The 27,885-nt window shown below is 40.8% G+C and overlaps 1 protein-coding gene across 2 annotated transcripts in view; it reads left to right on the forward strand.

Moving 5' to 3' along the window:
* The window catches only part of VPS41 (VPS41 subunit of HOPS complex), a 2,347,711-nt gene that overhangs the window by 1,919,468 nt on the left and 400,358 nt on the right, over nt 1-27,885 (forward strand). For both annotated transcript variants that reach the window (XM_044064839.1, XM_044064840.1), the window contains exon 19: nt 14,261-14,405. In XM_044064839.1, the coding sequence (XP_043920774.1) occupies nt 14,261-14,405 (145 nt within the window). The remainder of the gene's footprint in view (nt 1-14,260; nt 14,406-27,885) is intronic.

Raw genomic sequence — 27,885 nt, forward strand, 5'->3', positions numbered from 1 at the left:
GGGCAGATTGGATCTGTGGACGGGTAATGTCGCTTGTTCATCTCAACTGCTTACCACAAAATGGCACTCTAGCTTGCACATACTCAGTATTTATATACTTGTGCAAGCCCTTGGATAGATTCTTAAAGGTATATACACACATATTGAGCTACAGGTAATATAAAAGTTACCCCAGGACTGCCTATTATGCAACTAATGGACAAAGGCAGCTCCTAAATACTTTATGGGTCCCCTCAAATTATCTGTAATAATATCCGAGTTGTTCTCTCTAGGGACAATTATATAATTATCAACCATGTGATGGGTAAGGCCAGTGTCACACCAAATGGGATAGATTAATTCAAGTACAAAAAGGGAAATTGGCTGGGCTCCCAAGAGCAGCTAGTGCAGTGCTTAACTGTAAACTTACTTGGACCACTTGGTGTTTTGGCTTTCAGATCATACCATTGTGGGTGGTAGCTGGCAGGAAAACTACAGAAAGTGTGGTTGTCATTTTATTAAACAGGCTGAGGCTGATTTATTTCAGAAATAAAGATAGATTTGAATGATGGGAAATCTGTGGGACCTTCAGGAAAAATAGTATATATATATATATATATATATTAAAAAATGCAACGTATATGAATGGTTTCTTGGCACTGGATTATCACTAAGTAATGATTTAGGTAGAAAAAAATGAGTCTGTGATGAGTTTTTATTTGTTTCATTTTTACTTATTTAGTTGAAATTTAGTAACCAGGTAATTGGACTGGTCAGTTGACACTTTTCAGCCACAACCTGTCTAAAATTTCTCTAAATATTAAATGATTGTCATACCTTGTATCAGTTTTTAACCAATGTTTTTATATTATGTCTAATTTGTTATAATTTAAACTGCAGATTTTTTTGTTTAATTTTTTAAGATTGTAAAATTATTGTGAAAATCCACTTCACCTGCATGACTCAAATCATGTAAAACCAAGACGTATTTCTTATGTAAAACCAAGACGTATTTATTAGGTTAGCGCTTTCATGCCTCAACAGACACTTCTTCAGACCATAAAACATATAAAAAGAAGTCATTATATATACATCACATTACTTTCAAATCAACCTATCACAAACAACTAACAATAAAATCATTTAAACAACCTCCTTCCCTTCAAAAAAGGTTTTAAAGGGACAGGACCATTCAAACCTGGAAATGTATCACTGTTTAACCTAATGATCCAGTTTGTCTCCCTTTGTTCAAGGGTATCATTTAAGTCACCTAGTCTCCCATTACTAACAAGCTGTTCTAGTACTTTAAATTTAAAATTATGTGAATCGTTAGTATTCATAACGTGTGTTGCAAGTGCATTAGTGGAGTCACTTTTCCTAATAGCTAATAAATGTTCCCTAACCCTTTCTTTTAACTGTCTTTTTGTTTTGCCCACATAAAAACACGTACATGACTGACAAGTGGCCAAATAAACAACAAAAGTTTGCTTGCAGTCTGCCATACAATGTCTAGTGTACTTGTAATGGGTCACCGGGTGCTCAAAAACATGGGATGTGTCTGTACATATACAAAAATTACATTGACCACACCCAGACGTGAAACCTTCTCTAGATCCTGTAGAAAGTCTATTCACATCATAACATAATAGACGTTTCAAATTACTTTTGTTCTTAAAAAACAAATCTGGGAGTAGAACCCACCACCTGCCCTATCTTATCGTCTAACAGTAATACCGGCCAATGCTTCTTAATAATTTCACAAAAATAACCATGATCACTAGTATAATGCATCAAAAAATTGACATATGCATTATACTAGTGATCATGGGTTTTTAAGAACAAAAGTAATTTGATTTTCTTTTCTGTTTCAGATTGATTTGTTGTTTTCCACTTATACCGCTTCCACAGTGGCATTTTTTGTGTTTTTTCTCATGTAAAATTATTGTATTGTAAAATAAACCTTGGATCCTGAGGAGCAAAGTATGTAATGCAGAAGGAAAAAAATGACAACAGTGAAACTACGCCATACATAATGTGGTAACAAAAATACACATCAAAATGAATACATATAGAAAAGGGGTAACAAGATACAACAATATTCACAAAAGTTCAAGCAATGTGGAAACACTTAAGTATTTACAAAATGGAGGTCTCTTAGCAGAGTGATACATATAGAACTTGTAAATATTCCAGTTACAGCAAGTCTACAAGCCTATCGCAACTTATCTAGTGTCATACGAGCAATTACAGGCAGTTTCTTGTAATAGATGATGTTATGTTGTCCATATCTCACCTTCGTTCTTGCTGTTTGTGTTCGGAGCCAACCTTCGGCTCTGACACGGCCATATACTATAGCTTGAGAGCTTTTACTGGCTCGAGGCTAGCCCCTATCCCAGCATGCCTAGCGGTAGTTACCCAGATCTCATTTGCCACTTGTAGCGTCGATACTGCGGATACTGGCTCAGGCCAAGTGTTTTCCTATTTGTTGTATTTTTGAAGAAAAATTTCTTATTTATCTTATCTAACTTGTAATAGTAGTTGCCCCTTGTTTTTTCTACCTTACCTATCCCTTCCGAGCGACTTGCGTTTGTTGTAGACTAACCGTCTTTCTCCCTGGCCCTTTCTCCTCTTCTAAACCCATTTAACTTAGAGGGTTCCTCGTTTTTTTCTTGCCTTCTTTTAAGTTTAAGGAGTTGCCATTTAAGTTAGAGGCTCTCCTTAGGTGGGGAGTTCACCATTTAACTTAGAGTCTTCCCCCCCTTTCTCTTCTTTCCTGTCTGTGATTAAAAAAAAAGGGGGGGGGGTTGTCTGTTATTGGCTAGTCTTCTTGTTGGTAGTCATTTTTCTTTGTCTAGCTTAGATAGTGCTGTTCGACATTATGTTGAAAGATACTGCCAAGGAATCAAAATCTTCAGGTTTCAAAAAGTGCGATTCATGCTGTCAAAAGATGTCCCTTAAGGACAGGCACATGAGTTGCATGTACTGTTTAGGACCTGTTCACCTGCGTGTTCTATATGCCATGCATTTAGTTTATGAGTCCTGCAGGAAAGAAAGAACAAATTAATCTTAAGAGGTTTACTGAAGGGTCCTTTTGATGCTGCTATGGAGGGGACTCAGCCAGCAAAAAAATTGGAGAAATCCAAGCCTTCATTCTCTTCGGCTCTGAGTTCAGATCCATCTAAAGAGAAGGGCAAGCTACAAGTTAAGTCAGACCTGATGGTTGGTTCCAACAAGACACTCTCACCTACAGCTCCATCTGTTGTTTTGGAGCCAGTAAGGTCTCACAAGCTATCCAGGTCTCCTGCCTTGGAACCAGTGTGGTCTGCTCCAGTCTCCTTTATTACAATCTGTGGCAGGCAGTCACTGGTCTTCAACCCATTTCTCTCGATCAGTCAGGAGCCTCTCAGATGATGATGATGTGGAGAGGGTGGTGAAGAGGCTTCTTAGGACACCAGCATTAGCTAAAATACTTTCGGGCCCATCCCAGACGGAAATGGTGCCGACAGCCCAACCAACACCTGTCTGAATTACTCCTTTGACTCCGAACCCAGAGTGTATGGAAGTCATAGTGGTGGAACTGTCAGTTTTGATAACCTCCTCTGTTCTTTCAGTTCTGACGACCGCTCCGATCTCCTCGATACCCCTTTCTATTGAGGCATCTGGGAGCCGATGCTCCTTCGTCAGCTCTGAGGAGGGGAGCGGCATTGGACACTTGTCTGACCCTACTATCCCTCTCGGAGCTTCGGGACAGGACAGCTCGGCTCCTACATCGGCCTCGGAGCCGTCGTCCTCGGTTCGGAGGTAGTCTCCAGCTTCTTCGGAACGGGAGACCCTTTCGGGTTGGGACCATGATACCTTTGAGGTGATGAGGAGCGTGCTGTCTGCTGAGACAGCTCCACCCTTGGCTCCATTGTCTCCTTTGCCTTCGGTGCCGGTGTCCACCTCCGAACTTCCCCTCCACTCCAAGCATAGGGAACCCATGCTCCAGGATGCCCCATTGGGCGATCCCACCTCTTCCGAAACCTCCCCTGAGCATCCCTCGGAGGAGGTCCCTCAGAAGAGGACTTGCAAGAGGAAGCATGTGGGATTACCCTGAGTCCTTGACAGACACAGGCTTGGATGACTCGGAAGGGTCCCAATAGTCCCCCTCTGAAGATGTCTCTTTTTCAGACATCTTAGAAATCCTTAGACAGAGGGGTGACTGGAAGTCCCTTGCCCCTTCTGAAGACAAGTCCATGTACCTGGATGCATTTGGTTCCTGACCCTCCACCTCGTGGTATCTCCTCCTTTCGACCCAGTATTGCACGTAGTGAGTCGAAAGGCATGGAGCTCAACAGACACGATGGAACCAGTTCCATGGAGGCCCAATAAATTCATAACAGTCCCTGAAGACAGACTCTTCTTATCCAGAGGTGTTCCTGATGATGCTATGGTGGTGGCAGCAGCCACCAAGAAGGAATTAGCGGAAACTTCTTCATCATTCCATCTGCCGAATAAAGAGTCTCGTATGATGGACAAATATGGGAAGCGTATGTTTTCTTCAGCTACCTTTACAGTCAGGTCACTGAACTATTTGTCCCACTTTACAAGGCTTCAAAGGGATCTCCTCAAAGAGTTAGAGGAGATACCTTACAGGACCCTACAGCTGCCAGAGCCTTGGACAAGACGGCTTTTCATCTTGCAACCTTGACTTCAGTGGTTAACTCCTCCATGCAGCTAATTTCTTACACAGCTGATGGGGTGAGCAGGGCAGCAGGCACAGGGGTGGCCTTACGCAAACACTCCTGAATGTGCCTTTGTCATTTTGCAGAGCCCTTCAAGTCTTCCTTTACCAACACCCCAACACCCCAACACCCCCTTTGACGGCTCATCCTTGTTCGGGGCTCAGGTAAAAAAGACTTGCCAGGTGTGAACAGGATGGCAAAACTCTCTGTGCCATGGGAGTACATTTTTCTGCTCCATCTAGGCCTTATCCTAAAAGCCAAAACAGCGGAAAAATGTGGTTCTGGAAATCTCAAGGACCTTCTCCTGACACAAGTGGAGATTTTTCCCCCGGGGCAGAATCAGGGTGACAGAGATACCTTCTCTGGTAGGTCCTTCCAGCGCTCCTGAAGGGGGGCCCAACTGTCCGACTTTGGAGAAAGTGGGGGGGGATTATCCTTGTACCCAGATGCCTGGCAGACAATCACAGAAGATACATGGGTACTATCGATAATATCCAGAGGTTACAATATCCCCTTGTCTCAACTTCCCCTGTCAAAAAGACAGCACTCTATCCGTCGGGATCAAGAAAACTTAGAGGTTCAAAGGTTGCTATGAAAAAGAGTCATCCAGGAGGTTCAAAGGTTGCTATGAAAAAGAGTCATCCAGGAAGTCCCCGAAGACCAAATCAGATCCGGAACTTACTCAAGGTTCTTTTTAGCTCCAAAGAAAATATGGGACTGGAGACCCATATTGAATCTCAGCAGACTGAACAAATCAGTCAAGAAAACAAAGTTCCGGATGGTAACACTGCAGTCCATTCTTCCCTTTCTGGGACAGGACAATTGGATGTACTCTATCGATCTCCAAGATGCGTACTACCACATAAAAATGGACAGACGGTCAAGGAGATATCTATGCTTCCGGCTGGGAGCCAGTCACTATCAGTTCAGAGCTCTGTCCTTTGGTCTCACCACAGCCCCCAGGGTGTTCACCAAATGCATGGCAGTAGTTACGGCTCACCTGAGGCGTCTAGGATTCCATGTGTTTCCATATTTAGATGACTGGCTCCTTACTGCCACCACCAAGCATCGACTAATCAAGGCAAGGGAATGCAGAATTCACTCTTGTTCTCAACTAGGATCACCATAAACTATGAAAAGTCTGCCTTGTTGCCTTGTCAATATATTACCTTTATAGGGGCAGATTTAGGCACAAGGGCCATGATAGCAAAGCTGCCTCAAGAAAGAGTATTAACAATCCGTCGCCAAGTTGCAATGCTGTTCACACAAAAGAATTCAGGCAAGATTTGTCCTCAAGGTCCTGGGTTCTATGGCAGTGGCAATCACTGTGGTTCCTATGGCTCGCTTCCACATGAGAATTGTACAGTGGCTCCTGTTTGCACAATGGTCATTCCAGGATTTGCCCATGTCACATCAGATTCTGATCATGGAATCTTGCAAAAAGGATCTGGAGTGGTGGCTTCACTCCCCTGTGGTAACAATAGGCAGGTCGTTTCTACCCCCCCCAACTTGTAGCCACAGTGAGCACGGACACTTCTCAGATAGGGTGTGGGGGGCATTATCTGGGGCAGACTGTTCAAGGGACTTGGCAGGAACGCGCGTACCACTTGTACATCAATGCCCTGGAGATGAGAGCGGTGCTTCTGGCGTTGCAAGCACTTCAGGACTCTCTATCTACAGGGACTGTAGCAATTCAGACGGACAATATGTCGGTAGTATGGTACATCAACAAAGATGGTGGAATTAGATCTTACCCCTTGTGTTGAGAGGCTGTATGAGTTTGGCAATGGGCGATGTCTTCCCAATGCTTTTTTGGTTGCAACGCACATTTCGGGGAAATCCACCGTGATAGCGGACAAGCTCAGCCTGGCTATCCTGATGCCTCATGAGTGGTCTCTGAAACAGGAAGTTGCGGACTTGATTTTTCGCAAATGGGGCCAGCAATGCTGCAATCTGTTTGCCACCCCCCTCAACAACAAATGCAGCAGCTACTTTGCCCTAGTCCCACCACCAGGACAGTCACCCAGGGACGCACTTGTTCATGATTGGCCCCCGGGACTGCTTTATGCCTTCCACTATTTCCCCTGATCCCCAAGGTTCTTCAGAAAGCACAGTCTTTGGATTGCAAGCTAATTCTCATTGCCCATTACTGGCCTCGCCAGATATGGTTCCCATTCCTTTGGCCTCAGCTGTAGGGGAGCCTTGGATCCTGGACCCAGCACCAGATCTTTTGATGCATCAATCGGGGGCTCTCCATCCTTCCATCCAAACTCTCAAGCTCACAGCTTGGTTTCTCCACTTCCGGTCTTAGCCAGGCTTCCCGATGTTTCTCCGGCAGTTCAACACATTTTGATTTCCTCCCATAAGCCCAGTACTAGGAAACTTTATGCTAGTAAATAGAAGAGGTTCTCTTGTTGGGCAGGCAAAAATCAGGTTGATCCCTTTACTGTTCCCATTTCAAAGATTCTTGAATTTCTTGCTGAAACCTTTGAGCGAGGAGCAGCTGCAGCTACTACCTGGGTTCAGTTAGCTGCCATTTCTAATTTCCATATGGGGGAAATGGGGTCCAATATCATGTCCCATAGGCTATGCAAGGCGTTCCTAAGAGGAACTACCCTCTTAAGACAGCCAGTAAGAGAAACTCTCCCTCCTGGGATCTAAATTTAGTTTTAGATGCTCTGATTCTTCCCCCCTTTGAACCATCTGCTTCTTGTCCACTCAAATTTCTGACTTGGAAGACCCTTTTCTTGGTTGCAATTACCTCAGCTAGAAGGGTTTCAGAATTACAGGCCTTATCTATTCATCCCCATACTTGTTTTTCAATAAAGATCGGGTTTCTCTCAGAACCAACCCCTCTTTCTTACCCAAGGTATGTTCTGACTACAATTTGAATCAATCCATAGAGCTTCCTGTTTTCTTCCCCAATCATGGCAACAAGGCAGAGTATAAGCTTCATCAGTTGGACGTTCATAGACAGTTACGTTTCTATTTACACAGGACCAGAGACTTTAGAAAATCCGACCAATTGTTCATATCCTTTACGGACAATAAGAAAGGTTGTGCAGTCTCAAAGGCGACTCTATCTAAGTTGCTTTCAGACACTATAAATCATGTTTATGATTTGCGTAAAAAAACTTCCAGGAAAAATTAAAGGACACACAACAAGGGCCTTGGCTACCTCTATTGCTTTTCAAGCCAGGCTGCCTTTGGATTCGATCTGTGCGGCAGCTACATGGGCTAATCCTCATACCTTTATAACTCATTACAAAGTAGATGTGGCCTCCCGGAACAGGGCATCCTTTGGTTCCACAGTCCTGAAGAGTTTTTTCCAATGTGCCACCCAAGAATCAGGTGCTGGGGATGCTGTCCCAAACAGCAAGAATGAAGTTGAGATATGGACAACATAACATGAAGTTATGTACTCACCATAACTTTCCATGTTTGTTGTCTTTGATCTCGCCTTCCTTCTTGTGTCCCACCCTTCTCCCCCCTTCCTGGAGGATTGAGAGGAATCCCTTGTTTTTATTGGTTATACTGGCTGGGTTTCTCTTTTACCATACCTTTTGGTTAGTCATACTCTCTCCTTACTCTTGTGAATAGGTTACACCTTTATATGCAGGTGTCATCTGTTGGGCGGCCACGGTAGTGCAGCAGGTAGCATTGCCGCCTCACAGCAAGAGATTCTCTGGTTCGATCCTCGGCTGGGGTGCCTTCTGTGCGGGGTCTGCATGTCCTCCCTGTGGTCACGTGTTTTTTCCAGGTGCTCCGGTTTCCTCCCACATCCCAAAGACATGCTGTAGGTGGATTGGACACTCTAAATTGGCCCTAGATGTGAGTGCGTGCATGTGTGTGCCTTCTGTGGAAGGTTGGATGCCGGGCTGGCAACACGACACTGTAAAACTCCACTGCCAGTCTTGAGCGGACAGGTGATGCGCTGCGGCGACTCCTAACCGGGAAAAAGCCGAAAGAAGAAGAAGAATGCAGGTGTCATCTGTTATGTAAAATAGAGTATATCTCTTTTCTATTTGTATGGTCTAGTACTAGGTTATCACAAACGAGATCTGGGTAACTACCGCTAGGCACATTGGGTAGGGGCTAGCCTTGAGCCAATAAAAGCTCTTGAGCTATAGTATATGGCTGAGTCAGAGCCGAAGGTCGGCTCCGAACCCAAACAACAAGAAAGAAGGCAAGATCAAGGACAACAAATGTGGAACGTTATGGTGCGTACATAACTTCTTTTTCTTTCAGTTTAGCCTTGAAGCATCCAGTATTATTTGGTAATGTGTTTGTCTAGGTTGTTGATTCCATGATGCTTGCCAGAGTTTATTGAAGGCCCTTTCTTTATGATAGTCCAAAAATGTGATTTCATCAAAGTAATGCCATTATCCTGACTTCCTTTCAGTGAGTATGATGGGTCTCTTATTTAAAGGTTGATTTTAGTGAGGGACAGTGACCCAGCATGATGATTTTGAACAACTGAGTGGTGAGTAGCATATTACCTTGGCTAGTAAAATCTTTAAAAGGTCACAGTGGTGGGTATGCTTTTCAGCTAAAAGTAAAAAACAGCTGTGTGTGTGTGTGTGGGGGGGGTGCTGTGTGTGTGGGTGTGTGGGGGTGCTGTCCTTTAAATAGTCCTTATTACAGTTGCTCTTCACATTTATGAGCCTAGGATAGAAAATGTGTTTCAGAACATTCTTACTCTGTTCATGTTACCCTAGTTAAGGACAGAGTTTTTGGATTATTCTTCACCTGAATAGTAATCCTGAAGAATTGCATCCAACATGTTTTTTGCTTGATCTTACTTTAAGAGATCCTTTGCAGTGGGTAACAGCTGGAAACTCATCTGCAAAGTTCTTTCAGTCTTTATTTCTCCATTCAGTGCACATCATGATACTACACATCAAGTCTGGGAGGGCATTTCCTTATACTCTGTAGTTCTTTCTTGCTGCTTGCACATTTCAGTTCTTACTCTTAGTGTATGTCATAAAAGTTCCAGTATTCAAAGCTGAAGAAACTGAAACCCTCCAAGTACTTTTGTTGTCATCAGAGTGTCAGCCAGCACCCACTCCGGTCTGCTTGTGGCTGCTTGCAGAGGCATACACCATCAAAGAATTGATGCAAGTGCCAAAGATCAGTCAAAGTCCCAGAGAGGACAGGAGACACTGGATGGTCTGTCTGAAGGAAAGAAGTAGAGGGTAGTTAGTACAAGAATCAGTAGCAGGGTTTTTTGTGCCTTCACAAACTGGGAGACAGTAAGGGAGGAGGGGGAAAGACATTAATTTCTTTGTTTATTTGCAGATTTGCATTTAGTTACTAGAAAGTTCTGACTGGGTCATGCAAGACCCTGTTTCAGCAGAGGCTCAGGGAGAAAAGCTTCAAAAAGCAGATTATAGCAAACTGTTTGTGACTAGAAACAGCATTTGAAAAACAGTGATTACAGATTCACGTAGTCTAGGCACATAGGTGAAATATGACAAATAGCAGTTATCAGAGAAGGAAAAGTAACAAAAAGAAGGGTTAACATAGAGGAAGTAGTTAAGGTTTGCAGTTGTAGAGGGCTGGAAACAGGAGTACATGAAGAGAAAGAGACCAAGAGCTAAATCCTCTTCCATTAGTCCATCAACTTTTTGCCAACGTCTAGTGTGGGATCAGTCTTGCAACTTTGAAGGCTGTCAGCCAGCAATGAAGTGGGGGAAGCTTCTCTGGAGAATACATTCTGGGGTTCATATCAGTTCACTTTCCTCACTGGACCATATTACTGGCCCACTTGGTTACGTGGAACATAAATTTGAGTCTAGATTTGAAAAGATTATGATTAGCTTGCACGAAATTAACTTCCCTTTATCAAATTATATTTGTATTTGGGTAAAAGACTGAAAGCTATATAAACAAGTTTTTCTGCGCATTCAGGTAAGTTATTGGAACTGGTGGGAGGATTTAAAGATATTTCACACAGAAAGTGAAGGCTGAACTTTTACATGAAAAAATGAATAGACTTGGAAAACTGAGGAAGACATAAAAGCCTCCAGTTTACTGGCATCTGTAACTAGAAAGTGAGTGGGGTAAAAATCAGCCACTGGAGTTCTCTATCACCATGATTATTCATTAGAAAGACAAGAAAAATGCTACCTTTCAAGCAGTCACTAAGTTATGTAGGCAGAGAAAAATCAAATTCCAGTTTCTATAGCCACCACTGTGGAGCAGGTCTATATTACTTTGCTAAAAGTTATTTCCAGCCAACATCTCTTCATTGACATATATTCAGTGAAAATCACTTCTGCAGTTCGCTGAATTTTCCAAAGATAATGAAACAATTGCCGTGCAGCACAACAGACCCCCCCAACTAACTAAATCAAACCCACCTAAGTGGAGGGATTTACGCCCCCACCCCCCAACTATATATACAGACTTCGAGATTGCACTATAGTGGAGAAAAGGGCAACGTTGTGTAGTTGGCCAACTACTTCATTGCCCTTGGAAAATTCAGTGAATTGCAGAAGAGATTTTCACTGAATATGTGTCAACGAATAATTGTTTGCTGAAAATAACTTGCGGCAAAGTAATATAGACCCCTGTAGAGCACAGGAATAAAGCCCTAGCTATGGCCCAGGCAACTTGGGTTCGATTAGTGGCTTTGGATGTTTGAGGCACTGGCAAGGAGGGTGGGTGTGTCTGTCCCAGGGAGAGAGACTTTCATCTGGTGCTCCATGAGGGGAGGTGTGGTCCATAAAGAGAGAAGTAGCCCTTGGATGGTTCCAGAATGAGCACAGGGGAGGTACAAGAGGTTGGATCATAATCAAAAAAAAGAAAAAAAAATCCCCTATCCTCACAGAAGTATTTGCTGGTGAGACCCTCCAGTATATCTGCCAGAGGGATCAGTGACATTTTTTATACCTAATGATGCAATTGTAAAAAATCAAATGGGTATTACAGTATTGTCCTGAAGACACGGTGCATTTCAGAAATATACCTAAAGAAGGAGCATATACAAATGGAAACAGGCAGCAGAACAAGCAATTTGAATCTCTTTCGTCTTTTCCAAAAAAGAATGATGGAGAATGACTATTGCCTTTTCTGTGGGTATAAAACAAATTGAATGCTGAACAGGACAGTTAATAATTACTATTTGATCACACTTTGTTCTTTGTGGCTTTCTTATGAATCCGTAGTTCATTGCAGCCCACTGGAAACATGATATCAAATGTAGTTGGGGGACATGCAGTGGGATCTGATGCTGAAGAGTTGGGAGCTCTTTTGCAGAATTCACTGCGTACTGGTGGTGAAACATTTCTCCATTGCAATGGCAGCATATGAAAACCCACCTTTTGCATATTGCAACTGAACAAAAATATATATATATATATTTCATAAGACATTGTTCGTGAATTTATTTATTTAATTTTGGAACCAGGGTAAAGCCATGAGCCAAATGGACCCATTTCAGTCTTCAGCCCAGACAAATATAAATGACAGCAAACAAGCAAGTTAAAAATATCTAATATGAGTACAAACAGATGTGTGAAGATAGCAATGAATTAATAACAGTAATAATAAAATATGCAGTACTAGGGACAATAGGAAGGGATGGTTAGAATAAGACGGGAGGAAGAAGAGAGTGAAATAGTGAAGGAATAGAGCAAACAGCAAAAGCAAGAGGACATAGAAATTAACTATATATGGTATATGCAGTGTGGAAGAGATGTCACATATTAGGAAGACAAAGGTGCCTGACTGATGAAGGGGAGTGTAGGACATTAGGTGATGTGTTCAGAGGGAAAGCATTTGCAAACTAAATCATACCTGAGCTGATATTTAAGTTGAGCATGAAATGATGGGTACGACATGAGGTCTTTAACATTAATCGGGAGGGATTCCCAGAGTTTGGGGCCTTGGATGGAGAAGGCAATGTTAATGCAATGAAGTCTAGTTTAGAGACATTGAAGAAGTGGACCACAATGGTTAAGACTTCTTAGACTGTAACTGGGGGTCATCTGAATAGGTTGGAGGCAAGGGAAGTATAGGAGTAAACTGGCTTTGCAGTGATGCTCATTTCTAGGTGAGAGAGTAATGAAACTGCAGGTAGAGTTGGTTATAGTTCGGGTGATGGAGGAGTTTTTCTTGGATGGTGCTGTAATCAGTGGAGAGCCACATTCGAGCATTTGTAACAATACAGCTTTTAAGTCATATCTGCTTCAATTTGAATAATAGAAAAGTGTGGATTCTGTTTTGACTGACCTTTGAAATAAAAGTAAGATTTCATATGATCTATCAGAAGGAAGAACAAGTCCGCTAAATCCATTACATTTTTGTTCATTGTGTCATGAAAGAGCTAGGATAAGGGAGAAGCAGTTTCATCATGCTTGCATTGGCTTAAGAAATTCACTTCACTTCTTCAAAGATGAGCAAACTGTATTTAATAATGGCAGTGGGTTATGTGATCTTTACCAGGGTTAAGCATGGGCTGCAAAAAAGGAGTTAGATGATGATAAATGAGTTTCTTAAAAAAATAACCAGTGGGGTGCCAGAGGCATCATTTCTGGGGCCAGTCATACTGTCTCACTTTTTAACATTTCAGACGTGCTAGAAAAGAACCTCTGTGTGAATGATAGTAATATTTTCACTATGGTATGCATTCCAGTAGGGTCGAATAATATAGACACACATGGCTTTACTACAGATTTATTGTACAGTGTTTGAATAGTGCATTTATAGCATAGGACTGTGAGATATTTACATGGTGAGAACCTGAAACCTGATTGATTATCTTTTATTTTCTTGCTGTGCGACAAACTGTGCTTCGAAGCAGTGGGTAAAGCCACTAAAATGGATGTTGGCGTGCACAGACAAACTAACCAGTAAAAAGTAGGAGGTGATTTCACTGCACAGATCATTGGTAAGATCACACTTGGAGCACTTCTGGAGACCACTGTTCTATGGGATTAAAAATGTGGAACCATTTCAAAGAAGTCAGTAGAGCTTCTGTACAATCTGAGCCAAAAGTCTTATCAGGAGACACAGAGGGGTATCGTTATGTGTGCCTGTGCTGGAAGCCAGATACAGGGGAAGATCCTAGAATTATTTGACCGTTCTAGAAACACATGTAAGGCATAGAAAAATAACGTATTTTTAGAGAGAGACTTGGAGGCTGAGATCCTGTCATGTCTATTGTAAGGGCTGTCTGGGAAGTAGAATGAGAAACTGTTTACAGAATTTGTGACTTAAACTAGCAGGCTCATAGTAGAGATGGTGGAGGCAAATGTAGCAGAGACATTAAGGAGTATGCGAAACTTGCACTGCAAACTCCTGCTAATATGCAGAAGGCAAATGGTGATATTCAAACATGAACTTTGATGCAGGTTGAAAAACAAATAGAATGAATATTTACCACTATTCTTAATTGCCATAATTTTCTTTAAATCTGCACTGCAAAACAAATGCGTAGAACACCCTAATATAAACACTGGCCTTACTAGGACACACAGAAGTTGTTTTCTTACATGGCCTATTCTTGATAATGCATCATTTTTGTAGATTTTAAATTTCTGCTTTTATTTCAGGTATGCATATGACCAGCGCTATGATAAGGCACTTGAAATCTACCTGAGGCTACGTCATGAAAATATTTTCCAACTAATACATAAACACAGTCTCTTTGATGCCATCAAAGACAAAATTGTTCTGCTTATGGAATTCGACAAAGAGGTAAGAAGAACATATAATGAAAACTTAGTACTCATGAAAACGTTATCTTGTTCTTACCTTCCTATCCATTCATTCATTTTCCATTACCACCTTTATCTTGCCGAGGGTCACAGTGGAACCAGAGCCTCTGCTAGCAGATAGTGAGGAAAAGGAACTGAGCCAAGCATGGATAGGAGGTACACACATGCATTCAAATTCACACTGTGGGATCACCATTTCAACCTCTCTGCATGTCCAGACTGAGCCAAGCATGGATAGGAGGTACACGCATGCATTCAAATGCACACTGTGGGATCACCATTTGAACCTCTCTGCATGTCCAAACTGAGCCAAGTATGGACAGGAGGTGCACACATACATTCAAATGCATACTGTGGGATCCCCATTTCAACCTCTCTGCATGTTCGAACTGAGGCAAGCATGGATAGGAGGTACACACATACATTCAAATGCACACTGTGGGATCACCATTTCAACCTCTCTGCATGTCCGAACTGAGCCAAGCATGAATAGGAGGTACACATGCATTCAAATGCACACTGTGGGATCACCATTTAACCTCTCTGCATGTCCGAACTGAGACAAGTATGGATGGATAGGAGGTACACACATACATTCAAATGCACACTGTAGGATCACCATTTCAACCTCTCTGCATGTCCCTGAGATGAGAAAGAAAGGAACTGGAGATGAATATCCATGTGGGTACAAGACAGATAAAAAGACTCCTCAAAGAAAACTTCCCATCTATGAACTGAACCACTGAACCAAGTATTGTGAGGCAACATATGTAGAGGGTCCCATTTTACAAAACTCACTGAACCAACCACACAATCTACTATGCATTCAAAGCACTGACCAGTATTTTTTTCTGTAAGCAAAGAATATTTTAGAACATAGTACACTATATCACCTGCTGAATTTTTCATAATCACTTAAAATATTTATCTTGCGGGAGAGGTAAATAGTGTTTGACTTACAGTATTTTGTAAAATCTTTAAGCTTAAGTCCATTGAAAATCATATAGGTATTAGCACTGTAATGGTACAAAATAAATTCATATAACACAATTCAGCAGAGTGGAAAGGTCTTATTGTAAATGAACACATGTATGTGGGAGACAAAGCAATCAAGATCTTGTCTCCCAGAGAAACTGCAGTCAACTTTATACTATAAAAGCTCTGAGCAAAGATTTTTTTTATCTATCAGACTGTGGCCACTGACCAGTTATAGCTAAACACCTCTATGTTGTTTTGCTTACTGAGAATCAGCAGACCCTTATCTAAGCTTTCCCTTATAAGGCTTAAGTTCCATTTCTCCATGTTTGTTTAGGTAATGTCAAGGCAGGCCTATGCTATCAGGATACATTCTGAAACAAGATGGATTGCCATTTCAAAGAAAAAGTATTGTACAAAGCACGCCTTCCTTTTCATCCCCCTATTTGATGCCATAAAGCATCATTCACGTCAATTAACGTTTAATAATTAAACAGTAATAACAGGTTTTTTAAATGGGGCGATAATTTTTCACATGCATTCAAACATTCTTTCACATGCTTTTTTTTCCTGTCCTTTACATGCACAATGCTTATGTAAGTCATCATCACCTTTTGGCTGTTGCCGTTAGGGGTCGCCACAGTGGATCATCTGTTTCCATTTCTTCTTGTCCTCGGCATCTTGCTCAGTCACACCAACTACCTGCATGTCCTCTCTCACCACATCCATAAACCTTATCTTAGGCCTTCCTCTTTTCCTGTTACCTGGTAGTTTCATCCTTAGCATCTTTTTCCCAATATACTCAGCATCCCTCCTTGGCACATGTCCAAACCAAAGTAATCTTACCTCTCTGGCTTTGTCTCTAAACCTTCCAACTTGGGCTGACCCTCTAATATACTCATTCCTAATCCTGTCCACCCTCGTCACACTCAGTGCAAATCTTAACATCTCTGACTCTTGCCTTTTTGTCAATGCCACGGTCTCCAACCCATATAACATAGCTGGTCTCACTACCCTCTTGTAGACCTTCCCTTTCACTCTTACTGGTACTCGTCTGTCACAAATCACTCCTGACACTCTTCTCCACCCACTCCATCTTGCCTGTACTCTCTTCCACACTCACCGTTACTCTGAACTATTGATCCCAAGTATTTAAACTCATCCACCTTCGCCACCTTTACTCCTTGCATCCTCACCATTCCTCTATCCTCCCTCTCATTCACACACATATATTCTGTCTTAGTCCTTCTGACCTTCATTCCTCTTCTCTTTAGAGCATATCTCCATCTCTCCAGGGTCTCCTCCACCTGTTCCCTACTCTCACTACAGATCACAATGACATCTGCAAACGTCATAGTCCATGGGGCCTCCTGTCTGATCTCGTCTGTCAACTTGTCCATCACCATTGCAAATAAGAAAAGGCTCAGAGCTGATCCTTGATGTAATCCCACCTCCACCTTAAACGCATCCGTCACTCCCACCGCAGACCTCACCGCTGTCACACTACCCTCGTACATATACCACACTTGCATACTTCTCTGACACTCCCGACTTCCTCATACAATACCACAACTCCTCTCTAGTCACCCTGTCATACGCTTTCTCTAAGTCTACAAAAACACAATCCAACTCCTCCTGACCTTCTCTGTACTTCTCCATCAACACTCTCAGAGCAAACATCGCATCTGTTATGCCCTTTCCCGTCATGGAACCATACTGCTGATCACTAATCATCACGTCCCTTCTTAACCTAGCTTCCACTACTCTTTCCCATAACTTCATGCTGTGACTGATCAATTTAATCCCTCTGTAGTTACCACAGCTCTGTACATCACCCTTAATCTTAAAAATTGGTACCAAAAAACTTTTTCTCAATTCCTCAGGCATCCTCTCACTTTCCAAGATTTCATTAAACAATCTGGTTAGAAACTCCACTGCCATTTCACCTAAACACCTCCATGCTTCCACAAGTATGTCATCTGGAGCAACAAACTTTCCATTCTTCATCCTCTTCATAGCTATCCTTACTTCCTCCTTGCTAATCCATTGCACTTCATGATTCGCTATCCCCACATCATTCAACCTTCTCTCCCTCTCATTCTCTTCATTCATCAACCCCTCAAAGTACTCTTTCCATCTGCTCAACACACTCTCCTTGCTTGTGAGTATGTTTCCCTCATTATCAAGTGAAAAGTATAATCCAAGGCAGCGAAGAGCAGCAAGAAACAGCGATGAAGCCAAAGGTAATCTCCACAAAAAGTTTATTTCCCTCATTATCCTTTATCATTATCCTTTATCACCTTTGTTTGCTGCACATCTTTCCTAGCTCAGTCCCTCTGTCTAGCCAATCGGTACAGGTCCTTTTCTCCCTCCTTAGTGTCCAACCTTTCATACAACTCTTCATATGTCTTAGCCTTCGCCACCTCTCTCTTTGCCATGCACCTCATCTCCTTCTACTCCTGTCTACTTTCTTCATCTCTCTGACAATCTCACTTCTTCTTTGCCAACCTCTTTCTCTGTATACTCTCCTGTACTTCCTCATTCCACCACCATGTCTCCTTGTCGTCCTTCCTCTGTCCAGCTGTCATACCAAGCACCTTTCTAGCCGTCTCCCTTACTAGCTCTGCTGTAGTTACCCAGCTATTTGGTAACTCTTCACTGCCACCCAGTGCCTGTCTTAACTCTTCCCTGAACTCCACCTCACAATTACCCTTTTTCAATTTCCACCATTTGATCCTTGGTGCTGCCCTCACACTCCTCCTCCTCTTCTTGATCACCAACGTCATCCTACAAACCACCATCCTATGCTGCCTAACTACACTTTCCCCGGTCACCACTTTACAGTCTCCAATCTCCTTCAAACTGGCCCTCCTACATAAGAAATAATCCACCTGTGTGCATCTTCCTCCACTCTTGTATGTCACCCTATGCTCCTCCCGCTTGTTAAAATATGTATTCACCACAGCCATGTCCATCCTTTTCGCAAAATGATCAACACAATGCATATGTACGTACTTAGTAAAAATAGATTTATGAGCAATAAACACATCTTTTTCTGGATGAAATGAAGAAACAGTTTGAATACCTTTCAGTCTCATTTTTCCCTCTTGAATATGTTGTCGCAAATTTGTCCAAAGCTTTCTAGCACACTTTCCACACTATCTTCCTTTTCTTTTTTATCAGTGGTCAGTGGCACTTTTTCAGTTTCATTTCTAATGTCCATATTTTGCGATTTAATACTGTTTCTAGCTGCAAGAGGCTTTATGTTTATCACTAAACATACAAATAGGATTAGGCATGAAAGAAAAACAGTAATAGCAATGAGCATAAAAAATTTTAAAAGACGTCCTCCTCATCCTAAAAGCAAATTTGTCAACCATGCCCACTGGGAGCTGTCTGTTTATTTAGTATGTGACTCTACAACCTTCTGAATCACTGTAAATGGCATTTCCATTGTCTGATATAAACAAGCAGTACCGTGTCTTGATTAGAACACATACCCCCCCCCTTTTAAAGTGAGGGTGAAGTCAAGTGTCATTCTTTTCTGTAGTGCTACACTACACATAGCACTCATTTCAATTGTAATCTGATTTATTGATTCAGAAGTTGCATTACTCAACACCTCTAAAAATTTAGACGGTTTTCTCAGTTCCCCGATAGACTTTGCTTCCCAATAAGCAGGTTAAAAATACCCGCTACAGAAATGACATCATCACCCAAGTCCGTATATGATAGCCCTTTGAATGCGGTCTGTTCTAAGTCATGATGATAAATCTAGGAAGCATCTATCTTTCCAACTGGATTTTTCTTGTGTGTCACTCTTCCAACAAGCATTATGAATTGTTCCACTAGGTAAAGTTTCTGTACATCAAACCATTGGAATAACACTGCCAATGTAGCAGCATCCCAAGCAGTCTGATAGCAGCTAGGGGTAACCTTGGTACCCAGAGATTAAATGAAATTCATGCAACATGGCCATGCCCAGTCCCTGCAGCCCTATCATACATTTACCGAGTAATATTGCAGTTGCTCTGTCCAAGAGGGAGTGTTCAGTGTTTAGCATAATGAGTGTGTTCCTTTACATTTAGCTATAACTGAGTCGGGATAAGTCTAGAAAAGGGAGTAACATTATACTTAAAATTATTTCTGCCTCTTTTTTTTTGTCACTACAATTGTCCCAAACACTGCTGCCTACCTCTGTGTCTGCTGCTGGTAGTGTAAACAAAGGCATTCTCCCATTGTGTGCCATTGGTATATGTGCACACAACCAACAGTTAGGATGCCAGTCTGGTGATCTCTGTTTAATTTTAGCAAAATGTTTATTTTTAATACAAAATTGTTTATTACTGAAAGTTTCAGTGGCTTCTGAAGAAAGAAAAATGCAACAAAAGAATGATGAAAAGATTTTCCAATGACAAGTCCAGGGCAGGGCTGGAGAGGATTTTCAGCAAATTATAGGCAGGAGTGATTCACTGTCTTTTTTTATAGTTCATATATTGTCAGTTTCCAAACAAAGTCCATACTGAATCTTGAGCTGGTGGAAGTCCTATGAGTGATGCTTGATTGCCTGAGCTAGTTTCTGCTCATTATCTGGTGTAGGCAGAATTGCTGAGATGTTAGGCCTCCCTTCCAACCATTTTGACTTCCCTGTTTTTTCTTCTGGTGTGAGATGAAATGGGTTTTTCATTCAGGATTGGTAGAATGACATTGTCAATATTTTATTGATATTCTCCCCGAGAAATGACCTTTTTGACATGCTAGAAGTGAATCCATGTGGTTGATCCTTTGCATCAGATGGCAGTGGCTGTTGTAAGAATAACCAGGAAGGGTTCCTTCCATCAAAGCTGGAGAGCATGGAGCAGATTTATACCCAATTGCTTGGTGTGATGTCATGGCAGGAGATGGGTCAGATTTTTGTTGAGTTGCATCCACCTGCGTATGAATATGCTGCATAACAGAAATGAGAGGCTTGCATAAAGAAAAATGGAGTCATCAACATCTTGTAACTCTAAATTATTGGGCAGTGGTGTAGCTGGCATTCTTATGAGGAGAGTTCCTTCTAGGAGTACTAAATCCAGTGCGAATACTTAACAGTACTAGAGGCACTGACTCCAGCCATTTAAGGCCAGTCTGCTTGCATAACTTGCATTTCTAGATTTTAAAGTCTGATTCATTCTCTATTCCTAAACCTTGGGGTCTGTGCTGGCAGTACTATTGTATGTTTAACCTTCATGATCTTACACACTTGCTGTATTATCTGACTTGTGAAGTGAGTTCCTGTATCTGACTGAATACAGCAAGGCAGTCCAAATCTGGGTATGGTTACTTTTTGGTGAGCATAGGCACATCATTTCTAGTACAGGGATAAGCTACAGCCCCTCCATTTAAATCATCTGCAATTACTAAAACTTGCTTCAACTTCTGATGTTGTGGGAGTTCAGTAAAATCCAGCTGTACACAACAAAAGGGTCCCCATGGCTTTTTAAAGGACTGTGTAGGAACAGTAACACATTTTGACATATTGTGTTGAACACAAAGTGTACAAGTATTTACAAAATGCTGAATGACTTCATAGCTGTAAGGGACATGCCAGTCATTCAAAACTTGTCCTATTAATGCAGTTTTCCCCAAATGGGAGGGCATATGATAGGTCTGTACCAGTAGGACTAGAAAAGAATGTAGAGTTACTAGCCATCCATCTGGATGGTGCCATAGTAAGTCCAGTGATCAGCTACAGCCATCATGTATCTGCCTTACCGTTTCAAAGTCATCAGCTTGACTTTGAAAAGACAATACTTAAACAGGTACATTAGTCACCTGTATTGGCTGCAAAAAGGATGCCTGTACACGATAACAAGATAGACAATTCAGCTTGTCTAGCTGCCACATTAACAAAGGCTTTCAAATATAAAAATCATCAGTCTTATGGGTGGCATATTTCCTAAGGTAATAAGTGCATTTAAAAATTCATATACAAGGATAACATTTTTAATAAGAGTTGCTGCTGACGGCATTTACCCTGTCTCCCTTCAATGTGTCCTAAAATCATGAACTACTCCACATACATAACGTGAGTCTGTAAAAATAGTAACAGATTTGTCTTTCACTAATTTACATACTTCAGTAATGGCTATGAGTTCAGCTGACTCTGCAGAAACATTTCTGTTCATCTGTCCAGTTAGTAGTACTTGATTTGCTGTGCAAACAGAAAATGCTGCCATTCATGAACTATCTTCTTTTCGCATAGAAGATTCATCAAGAAACAAAAGCAGCACAGAATTCGGTAGTGGGGCATCTTTTAAATCTCATCTAGGAAGAAGCACATGGCTAACAACAAACAAAAATTGTGGGGTTCTACTTTGTCCACTGTAAGAATTAAAGAAGCAGGATGTGGAGGGGATACCTGATGATCTGCAAAGAAGGATTTTTAAGTAATGGCAATCCATACTTAGTTTAGAGGCTGACAAATACTGTATTTTAATTTTTAATAACAATGCCTCTTTGGAGTGCAGAACTGCCACAAAAGTCTTGTGCCAAAGAGTTAGTGTGGCCAGCATTTCTGCTGTTTGAGCCATAGTGGCTACTACCCAAGTGTGAGTGTGTGTGTGTGTGTGGGGGGGGTGCAGCTACAGTATCAGATTTGTACTGGAATAAGCAGCATGTCTAAAACTATCATTTGTACATTCTGCTAATAATCCTAATGCCACTTTCTCTCTCACAACAAAACAAAAATATTTTCTTTGAATAATTATGTATCCCAAGAGCAGTAGAGTTTGAAAGCAAGGCTTTTAGTTGAATAAATGCTTGTTCATGATGCTCTTGCCAAGGGAAGGGGTCAGGGGTATCCTTTTTCAGTAACTCTTACAGAGGCTTTACTATTTACGCATAATTCAAAATCTATTGATGACACTAACCTGTCAGTTACATTAAAGTTCATAACTGCTTTAAAGTTGTAGCTGATAGAAATTTCTTCCCAACTAGACTAGCAACTTCATCATCAAAGTTAAAATTTGCCAGTTGTTACTGATAACGTTCCTAATCAACTGACGATGTAAGTAGAACACAGCAGGCATAGCCACTGACCATACTTTATTTGTGCCTACGTTCTGTTTGTCTATGACAATATTTTTTGTATAAAGCTATTATATCTAAAGACTAGAAAGCAACAGTGTGTAAAATGAAGAAACCTCAGTTGGATAATGCTTTTTTGACATATATTTACATGCTAAGAGAGTTCCCAAAAGATCTAAGATACATAGTAAACCTAGCAGGTCATACTCGGACTCTCTTCTCAATCAGTGGTATCAAATTTCTGAAAATAAAGATGTTCTTCATATTTCACTGTTGCAGTCATCACATTTGGGTTATCCTTGCCAGTGTAGCCCTCAGTCGGCCTGAATACCAGAGGCTTAGTATTTCTGCATTAGTTGCTGTCACATCAGGACTGACGTCAGGTCATCAGTAGTATAAAGTAAGGCAGCCGACGCCATTACATCAGTCTTTCTTGCCGAGGAGCCCAAAGCAAAAGCAGTTTGCATGAGTGCTGGTCAGCTGCTACCTGAGTTTCATTTTCCGAATTGAAGCTGAAGTCTTCTAAAGCTAGGTACCCCATTGGAGATCCTTTTTTCTGCTCTAACCGGTGTCAGAAAAAGTTAACAATTGTCTCGCCTGTGTAAAGCAAATACCACACCGAGACTTTCATTCTTACTGTGCCACTTGCTTAGGCCCAGACCACAACGTCCCTCGCTGTCCCTCTTGTGCTTTGTTCAATGCCAGAACTATACGTTGTTGGGCCCTTATTGTAGCTAGATATTTTCGCTGTCAGTCCTCGAATTCCGATATGGCTTCGGTAAGCCATCTGACAGCAGATCTGTCGAAAAAAACGTAAGGATAAAGACAGAGACAGACCGCACAGGTCCAAACCTACCGACGATGCTTCCGTTAAGCTAGTCGTCAGTTCTCCGGTCCTCAGTGAGGCACTTTCACAGCCCCTGATGCCCACTTCTGTGGATTCGCAGGCCGCTACCGAGACCCTTTCAGAGTCCAGTATGCTGCAAAACCCTTCATCGACTAAGGATCCTGCGGATGTCTCTACCTTGGATGGGTCTGGAGCCGCAGAGCAGACACCGGCTTCCGAGGAAGTACTTTGCACTACCGATTCTCGGCGCAGACCGACTTCTTTCATGTCTACTGTTCTTTCGAAAACTACCGACTTTCTAAGGCCCAGGGTACGAACCACACCCAAGAAACCGACGACCCACTCTCAGGCACTTGCTTTCTTGCCTCAGTCTCAAATGCTTAAAATGGCAGAAGACCTTATAATGCTGATCAGGGGAAGCCAAGCTATCCCTTCCAAAAGAAAAAGAGATTTGTCCCCAGTATTTTTATCTGAACAGGAGTCCGATGACTCTGATGCATCTGAATATGAAGACATGCAACCCCTTTCTGCTTTTGAGGATTCTGATGCAGAGGAATCCATTCCTTCAGCCTCTCCACCCGAGGACTTTTCCTTTGGGGAAACCCTACATACTTTAAGAAAGCATTTATTTATTTATTTATTTTACATTTGTTGACCGGGCTAGTCTAACTGGAATACAAATCCATTTTCAGTAGAGGCTCGGGGAGAAAAGCTCCAACACAAACACAATATGTATAATAAAAAGTTGTCACAATTCAGAGAAGTATAAAGTAGTTGAAAAGTTCTGAACAGTTACAACCGTATAGCATTGATGCAGTTGTCATTACAAGAGTACATAGCTCATGATGAGGAGATATGAAAAGCAAAAATAAAATACAAAGCAGTTGTTTACTTATAGAAACAGAAAACAATAGGATAAAAAAGATGTTTATTTATACAAATGTAAAAAACAACGCTGTTGAGCAGAAAAAAAACCTTTATAAATAACAAAGAAGCCGAAGATACCACTTCAGAATCTGAAGTTAAAGTGGGTATGAGGTGTAGTAAAGGATTCACCTCATTAGCCAACAAAGTTTTCAAACAATTAATAGTTTCCATGTGGGCTGATGGAGACTCTTATAATTATCTGAACGAAACAGCACAATTCCAAAGTAAAAAACCAACCGCTGTATCAAGAATCACCAAAAAACAACACCGTTGAGCAGAAAAAAACCTTTATAAATAACACAAAGCTTTCAGGTCAAACACCCTTTCTCAATGCTTAATACAGGTTCACTAAAAATAGAAATTTAAATAGGAGCCAAAAACCACATGACACACAGCCCAAAAGTCATGTGACCAAATAATACAACATACAAATATACCAAAATGTACATAAAAATGAAAAATAAAAAATAATAAATACATAATTATCTGTCCATATTAGGAGTATAAATATTTAACTTCGTTACTTTAACTTAGTACGTTGTATTCTAACTAAAATAGGCTTCAAGGAAACAGCAGAATTCAAACCAGGAGGACTATCAGCTGATAGTCTGATAATCCATTCAAACTCTCTTATTTCCAAAGAATTTCCTATGTCCCCTCCTCTGCTAGATATGTAAACACTATCCATTACCCTAAACTTAAAACTATGATTCAATCCATGTATAACAATATGTTTATATAGAGCATTATTTTCACATGCTCTTCTTATCTCGGATTTGTGTTCCGTTATACGTTCTTTTAATTTTCTGGTCGTCTTCCCTACATAGAAAGAGGAACAAGCAGTGCAGGTTGCAAGGTATGCCACATTAGTAGTTATACAAGTGGCTGATACATGGAACTTATAGATCTTATTTGTTGTCGGATGTACAAAAACACTATTACCATGGTTATTACTGATATCATTGTTCATGATATCACTACAACAACTACAATTTCGACAGCAAAATGTACCCATCTTTTCCAATCTGCATTTATCTTGCAAACATTTCCTAAAGTCCTTATAGCATAACATATTCTTTAAAGTTTTCATATTTCTATATGCAAACTGTGGTCTGTCACCTAAAACTGTCTGAATTTCACTAGACACCATTAATACCATCCAGTATTTGCTTATAACATTTTTAACCAAGTGTGTCATAACATTATAGGATGTAACGTACCTCACATTACCATCCCCTAACAAAACACTGTTAGAATTACTTATAAGTTCTTCAGATGACAGGAAAATAGGTTTAAAAATAGTTTGCCTACTATTTATAACTTTGGTCTTGACATCAGCCAAAAGATCAGTTTTATATCCACTAACCATAAACTTTGCACATGTGTCCTCTAATTGATTTAAAAAACATAAATCATTTGTATTCAATCTACTTATTCTACCTAGTTGTGCCATAACCACACTTCTAAAGACGTGTGGGGCATGCATACTAGAACTATGTAGGTACCTCCCAGCATTAACTTCTTTTTTATGCACACTTGTATTTATTATACCACCCTGATATTCTATATTAACATCCAAAAAACTTATTTGATTACTAGAGAATTCCATTTTGAATTCCAAATAACTGGTGGTACTATTCAAATATAACAAGTATTCAGACAATTCAAGGGCAGACCCTTTCCAAACTAAAAAACAGTCATCCACAAATCTTTGATAAAAAACACATATTTGAATTCATAAAAGTAGTACCATTGTATATATAAGCCCTTTCCCACTGATATAAAACTAAATTTGCGTATGTATTTGCTAACGGTGTGCCCATGGCCACACCAGTAAGCTGCAAATAAAGCTGTTTGTTAAACATAAAAATATTATTAGATAACACTACATACATCTAGTAAGGAACAAAGATTCTCAATGTGTCTAGCAGTAAAAGTTGAATGCTGAACCAAAAAATCACGTATTGAATTGATTCCATGGTCACTTGGAATGACTGTAAACAATGACAAAATGTCCAATGTAACAAGCAGCAGATTACCTTTGACTATATCCGATTTATCCAAAATTTTATACCATCGTTTCAATTTTAAAAGAAAATCTGCTGTATCTTTTAAAACAGTTTCACATTGAACCAAAAAAGGTTGTAATTGTTTTTGTAAATATATGGAGATAGGCTCCGTTGCCCATCCATTACCCGAAACAATGGGCCTCATTGGTGGATCAACTCGTGATTTATGAATTTTCGGTATTCCATACAACTGAGGTATTTTGGGACAAGGAACGGTAAAAAAATGAAATAAATCTATATCTATATCACCTGAGAGCTGCAGCTCATAAATACACATATTGATAAAAGTAATACATTTCTTCACATCCACACATGTTTATACAAATGTACCATGTGATACAGCGAAATACAAGGTTTATAGGAGACAGCAAGAGGATGTCATTAGTTAGAACATAATAATATTAGATGCAGAGAGCACATAGGAAATCGAAGAAAGAAGAAAGACAGTTAGTCAGGGTTAGTACAAGGGCATAACCAATGAGTACTGAGAAATAGTTTTAGTTTCTGTTTAAAAAGTGTTATAGAGGTCAAGGATAGGAGTTCAGAGGGAAGCATGTTCCAGTGTTTGCCTGCAGAGTTAGAGAACAAAGAATCTCCAGCTGAGTTATTGGATCTGCTAGTGGTAATAAGTACCTTATTAGAAGAGCGTAAGTTCTTAAGATTGTTGTAGGGGGTAATGAGAGTAGTCAGTATAGGAGTATAGGTGGGGTAGTGCAGGCTCTTATGGATAATAGCAAGCTGGTGAAATAGTAACTGGTTTTGGAACTCTAGCCATCCTAATTGTTTTAGGTTGTTGCAATGATGTGTTCTAAAAGGAGAACCAGTGGCAAATCTAGCAATACTATGATAGGAGGTAGCAAGTCTGTTGAGGTTGTTTTTTGAGAGATTGGTATATATGGGTGAAGCATAGAGTAGGGTAGAGATTAAATGAGTTCTAGCTATAGCGGTTTTGGCTGAAGGATTAAGAAAGGGTTTGATTCTATAAAGGGATCCCAGTTTCTTATTTACTGTTTTTATAGTGATGTTAATATGAGTATCGAAGTTTAGGTTATTATCTATGGTTATTCCAAGAAGTTTAGTGGTTGGGTCAGGAGATATAAGAGTCCCGTTCTTGGATATAAGAGTGAAGTGAAGAGGGGTTGACCTGTGAGTAGGAGTAAAAAGTAGCAGTTTAGTTTTTTTAGGGTTAAGTAGGAGGCATCGGCTTAAAAACCATTGCTCAACTGTACTGAATGCTTTTCGTGTAAGGGACTGTAGCTCGGAAGGAGTATTAGCTGAGCAAATAATGGTGGAGTCGTCTGCATATTGAATGCAGGTTGCATGAGGAATTGCTAGGTGGAGGTCATTAATGAAAATGGAAAATAGCAGTGGGCCTAATATGGAGCCCTGGGGAACACCAAGGGAAATGGGGAGGTGAGAAGATAGATTGTTTTCCCATAGTACTGCCTGTTGTCTATTGTCTAAGTAAGATTTAAACCATTTTAAGGCTAGAGTATCAAGAGAAAGAGATTTAAGTATTTCTATAAGGAGCTGGTGGTTAACCATGTCAAAAGCCTTAGATAAATCAATGA

Source organism: Protopterus annectens, chromosome 3.part0, assembly GCF_019279795.1.
Source record: "Protopterus annectens isolate FY-2018-M chromosome 3.part0, PAN1.0, whole genome shotgun sequence".
NCBI classification, from domain to species: Eukaryota; Metazoa; Chordata; order Ceratodontiformes; family Protopteridae; genus Protopterus; species Protopterus annectens.